The sequence below is a fragment of the Fukomys damarensis genome, unplaced genomic scaffold (genome assembly GCF_012274545.1).
Source record: "Fukomys damarensis isolate Sample0158 unplaced genomic scaffold, DMR_v1.0_HiC HiC_scaffold_21, whole genome shotgun sequence".
NCBI classification, from domain to species: Eukaryota; Metazoa; Chordata; class Mammalia; order Rodentia; family Bathyergidae; genus Fukomys; species Fukomys damarensis.
Window position 1 is genome coordinate 37,913,400 of NW_022900933.1, and position 6,094 is coordinate 37,919,493.

Genomic DNA, 6,094 nt, shown 5'->3' on the forward strand with positions numbered 1-6,094 from the left:
GGGGGGGGGCAGGGCGCGTGGGAGAGGGTTTTGAACCTCCCCAGCCCTGCCATCTGTCGGGTGGATGATCCCAGGGCTCTAGGGCTGGGGGGCACTGTGCAGGGTACCACGGGCCCCGCGCTGGGCCTGCTCACCTCAGCCTGCCCCCTCCACTCTCACCTGGCACCTAGGACCAAAACCCAGAAACCATGTTCAACTCCTTCCCCTACTTCTTCACAAACAGCCACTGAGTCCTGGTGACTTTTCCTCCTAAATATTTCTCCCAGCCTCTCCCATCCCACGTTGCTATCTCGGAGCAGGACCCGTGGGCTGCTTTCACTTGCACCTCTGCCAGCAGCTGTTTTGCTGGGAGGCTGTTTTTGTTTCTTGAGATGGAGTCTCACTAGGTAGTCCAGCCTGGCTTTGAATTCACTATATCCCCTTGCCTGGCCTCAAATTCAGGGCTGTTGTCCCAACTAAGCTTCCTGAGTGCTGGGATCACAAGTGTGTGCCTGGCTTCTTGGGTTTTCCCATCTGGAACAAGGGACCTTGTCACTCTGCCCAGATTTTCCGGGGCTCCCGAGGGCCTCAGCTAGACAAGCTCCTCAGCACGGCCTGGCCCAGCCTCCCTGCCAGACACAATTGAATAACAGGAGAGCACAGAGCAGGAGCAGGGCAAGGAGGAAAAGCTGGAAGTGAGGATGGCAAAGACAAGGAAAATGAAAGAGTTGAACTATAGCCAGCCTGGGGAAGGAATCCCAGGGACAGAGCAAGCACTGGTGCCAAGGGCGAGGGAGGACCCGGACACAAGGCTCCAGGTCTTCTGCTTGGCACAACAGGAGGGGCTGATGAGGGTCTGGTGGCTGACAGGGACCAGGATGGAAGATGGTCTCAGGAAGCTTGAGGCAAGGGCTGGAGGGCGACACAGACCCGGGCCTTGTTCTCCAAGCCTGGGAGAGGCTGCACCTGGAGGAAGAGCACCAGGAGCACGGGGGTAGGTGGCTGGTCCGCAGGGAAGACGGGGACAGGGGCTGGTGGTGGGGATGAGCACGGGTGGGGCGTGGCCCAGGATGGAAGCTTTCTGCGGCGTAAAGGAGGCATCTCGGAAGAGGAACTCTGATCCCTCCAATCTTCCTGAAGTAGGGTGCTCCAGAAGCAGGCTGCCAGCCAGGGGTGGGGAGATGGACACAGCAGATTCCGTAAGGGCCTGGAGAATGGGCCAAGCAAAAAGGTGGTGGAGTTAGGACAGGCAAGGCAATGCTTCTCCTTTCTTTTGTGCTGGGGGTGGAGGCAAAGGCCTGGCACATGCAGGCAAGCCCTCTACTGCAGAACCACACCTGCAGCCCTAGACATCTGTGTGCACCAGACACCCACGAGCACCCGCGGGAAACATCCAGACACCCAGCAGTTTCCTCCAGTAGATCTGAGACTCCCTGAGCAGAGGCAGAAGTGGGCTGGGCATGAGAAGTGGAGGTGCCGGGGATGGCTGGGGACTTGGGTCTGGGCATGGACGAATGAGGGGTCAGAAAACTGCAGGTCCTGGCCTGAGATAAAGGGAAGGTGTGAGAGCCGGGAGAAGACTGGATGCGCACCCGTTCTTAGGAACCTTAGGGACCAAGATGTGGTGGCTGCAAGATGGTGGAAACGAAGGCAGCTGGTGTTGCACAGTCAAAATATGAGGAGGCTGAGGAGACAGCGCTCCCAGGAGAAGGAAGGTGTGCTAGCTACTTTTCTCTTGTTGCTGAGACAAAATACCTGATACCCCAAGTTAAATGGAAAGGGGAAACTCTTGTAATCCCAGCACTCGGGAGGCTGAGGCAGGAGGATTGCTGTGAGTTAGAGACCAGCCTGGGCTACACACATAGTGAGTTCCAGGTCAGTTTCAACTACATAGTGAGACCCTGTTTCAAAAAAAAATTAAATAAATAAAAAGGAAAGAGAAAGGGCCAGGGCCAGGGATTTATCTTAGTGGCACCACATCTGCTTTGTAAACACAAGGTCCTGAGCTCAGTACCGCAAAAAAGAAGAAAAAATGGGAACGAGTTTATTTGGCATACAGTTCACAGAGGTTTCAGTTCATAATTGGCTGGCTCTCAGGCTGCGATGGCAGACATCGCAGAAGAGGAACAACATGGCGCACACAAGGCAGTTTAACAGCATCTTTCTGCCCCTTTTAGTTTATGCAGCTCACTCAGGGAGGGCGGGCAGCACTCACACCCTTATCCTAGTGCCCTTGAGCCCAGTACTGTATCATGAGTCAGTCCCAGCATCACACACTCAGATCAAGCCTATGCCCACACAAGGCTTTGGGGGACATCCAGACTCAAACCAGAACACAAGGCGAGCTCGTCTTGTGTGCACAAACGTTACACTGTCTTCTCTTTTGTTTTTCCTCCACACAGCCTAGACTGGCCTTGAACTTGTCATCCTCGTGCCTCAGCTTCTGAGCGTTGGAAATACAGGCATGTGCTGCCTATTACTGTTTTTTCTTTTTTTTTGATACTGGGGATTGAACTTGGGACCTTGTACTTTCGAGGCAGGCCATGCAACCACTAAGCTAAATCCCTCACCTTTCTTAATAGTGTTGTAGACAAAGAAGCAAATAAGGAATTATAAATTGGGTGTGTGGCACATGCCTATAACCCCAGCACTTAGGAGGCTGAGGCAGGAAGATCACTTCCAGTTTAAGGCAGTGAGTACAAGGCCAGGCTGTAGAGAGATCCTGTCTCAAACCAAACCAAACCAAAAAATTGAGCCTTTTCTGGCAAGAACAGGCCCCGGGCCCAAGCTTTTTACTGCGCAGCCTGCTCTTCCATCTCTGAGTTTGAGCTGAGAGCTTCTGCAGAGTCCTGAGGGATGGGACCCCAAGACCATATCCATGTTGGGGACCATGGAGCCCAGGGCCTTGTGCGTGCTAGGGACACACTCCACAGCTTCGGCCCAGCCTGCCTTCCACTGTTAATCCCAACTTCCGGTGGGGAACTTCAGACAAGTAATGCTCATAAAAAAGGAATAAAAATTAAAAAGTAGGACGTGATGCTAGTAACCAAGGCCTGCTAAGAACGCAGCCATCTGCTGTAGCCGTTTCAGTGGATGAATCCGGTGGTTCTTGAGAAGAAACACAGCCCTTTACAGTGAGTACCACGTGTTCATCTTTACAAAGTTACCCACTGATGCATTACCTTTTTCACACAGAAATTAACATTTTAAAAAGCTGTTTCGCAGCCAAGCACTGGGCTGGGCACTTCGTGTTCTGCTCAACTTCCACAACTTTCAGTTTTTCCCTCAAGGAGGTCTTCACCTTACCAGGCTAGGATTGACCCATCACCCCCAAAGTCCCACCTCTTCCTAGGACTTGCACAAATTTATACTGGGTGTTTGTACGCAGAGCCACACCTGTTACCCAGCTACCCGGGAGGATGAAGCAGCACTGCAAACTGAGGTTGGCTGAGAACTCAGTAGCTTGTCTCAGAAAGGGAGGTTTGCTGGGGACGTGGGTTCAGTCCCCAGTACCACACACACACAGCGGGTGTCCGTGAACGGTCCTCTGGCCTACCTGCCTCTGGCCCACTAGGTTCCAGGTGTCGCCTCTCTAACAGCCAGTCGGTCCCCATCAGAGCCCTGAACACTCCTCACTCTCAGAGGCACTGAGTCTACTTCCTGCCATTCTACACTGCCTAATCACATTGAAAACTAGTCTGGTGGGTTAGAACTTATTTATTTTTGAGACAGGGTCTTGCTGTATAGCCCGGGCTGGTCCAGAACTCCAGGCGATACTCCCAGGAATTGCTGGGATCATGGGCATGTGCCGCAGTGCCCAGTTTAAAGGGTTCTCCACCATTCTGTCCACCATACAGTCTCAACTTTTCTTATACTTATGGGCAATAACCAGATTTACTGATTGTAACAAGCCACTGAGCCTGGGGCTGGGGACATAGCTCAGTGGTTCCACCACCTGCCTTGCATGCACACAGTCCAAGTTCAATTCCTGGTATAAGTAAATAAAAATAAAGTACTGAGCCTAAGAGAATTTGATGAAGGCCTTATAACCATTGCATGAAAGGAGTTAAGTTTTATACATATAGTATGGGACCTCACCTGTTAACATATAGTGAGATTACTCACCCAATTTAAACTAATCTACTGTGTCCATTAGTTTGGGGAAGAAAAAATATTCCTTTAGAAGCCTAGTCCTAAATACTCTACCAAGGGGGAAAAACCAAACCTCTATAGTTTAGACAATTAAGAAAATACACCTCATCTGGTTTTTCATTTAATTTGTACAGATCTGAATGAGCAGTAACTTAGATATACAGTGTATTTTCCATTCTGAATTCTCTAACATTTCCCTGGAAACAAGGCATGAATCTGACTGGAGCCACGTCCTCACCCAAACTTACTCTGCAGCCCAGCGAGAGGCAGGAGTCCAACTCTTACAGCAGCCACATCGCTACCTTCACCATCTTGCCAAGTGATGTGGAGTGCACCATACCAGTGCTTTCCTCAGAACAGACTGGCCCAGGTGCCATACTTGGCTCCAACAGTTACCTACAAATTCCTACCTGAACTGCAAAGGCAGTAGCATTTAGAACTAATAGAACACAGCCAAATTAAGCTTATGGTGACAGGAAACTGTTTAGCTTGCATTCCTTGCTTGAACCAGTCCCAGTCTATCAAAATAAATATGGGAGAATCAGCTTTAATAGCCAGACTGCCTGAGCCAAAGAGGAGATGGGCCGGGGCCCAGCTCAGGGTAAAGCACTCCCCTAGCAGGCATGCCACCCAGGTTCAATCCTCAGCCCCTCCCTGCCCAGTAAGTACAAATAAAGATCATCTAAACAAAGCCAGAACACAACCTCGAGGCACCTTCCAACTAACAGTCTTTATTCTTTGACCCAGTCATCCCTTCCTAAAACCATAGGGTCTTAAATTAACTTTGATCATTTAACCAAAGTTTCTGAAAAAGAACCACCAGGAAATAACATCAATTTCAGACATCAAATGGGTCCTCAGCTGCCAGTCCACATCTTGGCCCTGCTGCGGTCCAGGTCAGGTGACCAAAGGGCACACTCAGGCCTTTGTCACCACATCTCCTCAGCCATTAGTGAGCTCTGATTTCTTGGAGATTCTAAAAACACTTTACAGAGCGCTGTGGTGATGCTTCCAATAATCACCTTTCTTCACATTCGTCGATGTTTATTTTCCTCGTACACTCAAAACCTTGTAGAAAGTTGGAGCTTTCAAAACACTAACGACCCAGCAGTACAACACAGAACTTCCTGTCATGGTGCCTTTAACCCAGTCACGTAATCAATCTCTCCAAGGCATTGAAATGCAGACTGACCAGCCTTGCATTGGCTCAGAGGAGGGAGGAAAACAGCATCCTGGTTTAAGAGAAATACTGGTTTAATTATAATCATTTCTCTTTTTTTGTTTTTTGAGACAGGGTTTTGCTCTGTAGCCCAGGCTAGCCACCAACTCTCAGTAATTCTGCCTCAGCCTCCAGAGAGCTGGGATTACAGTACGAGCACCACGCCCAGCTATGATTATTTGTTTTTTTCTCTTTTTTTGCCAACATAAAGGACCTCCAGAAGTTCATAGGAAACACTTGTTGGTCATATAAAAGTGGTGAAATTATCCCCACCTTTAGAGTTTTATGACCCTGAAATTGCAACTGTACTTGTCCTTTTAAATTGGCTTTGACTTAACAGCGAGAGCAAGCAGGCAGGAGCCCACATAACACAGGGTTTCTGCATGTCTAGTGATGATACTGCACAGTTAAAGCAGAAAAGCCAAGAACATCTTGCACCACAGCAACCTTAAGGACTGCTAGGAACTAAGGCCATGATCAGGACCATCTCAGTGCTTTCTCATCTAGTCCCTCCCATACCATGGCAACCCTTTTCAGCTTTCTCCCCTTGCCTGGGAATATCCAGTCTGATGCAGAAGCTGGTACTTACTGTCTTTCCTGGTATGTACCAAGTATTAACTTTTTTTTTGGTACAGGTGAAATCGAACTTGGGAGCTTGTGCTTGGCGAGGCAGGTGGCAGAACCACTGAGCTAAATCCCTGGCCCAGTATTAACTTCTTTTTTTTTTTTTTTTTTTTTTTTCTC

At 49.4% G+C, this 6,094-nt stretch overlaps 1 protein-coding gene across 2 annotated transcripts in view; it reads right to left on the bottom strand.

Moving 5' to 3' along the window:
• Degs2 (delta 4-desaturase, sphingolipid 2) overlaps positions 1–6,094 on the bottom strand; it is a 52,234-nt gene that overhangs the window by 44,832 nt on the left and 1,308 nt on the right. The window contains exon 2 of one of the 2 annotated variants that reach the window (XM_033766805.1): positions 426–1,186. The exons of the other annotated variant lie outside the window; for it this stretch is intronic. Within the exon in view, the coding sequence (XP_033622696.1) occupies positions 585–1,186 (602 nt within the window). The 3' untranslated portion in view covers positions 426–584. Of the gene's footprint in view, positions 1–425; positions 1,187–6,094 lie in introns of those variants that run through there. 2 annotated transcript variants of the gene reach the window in all.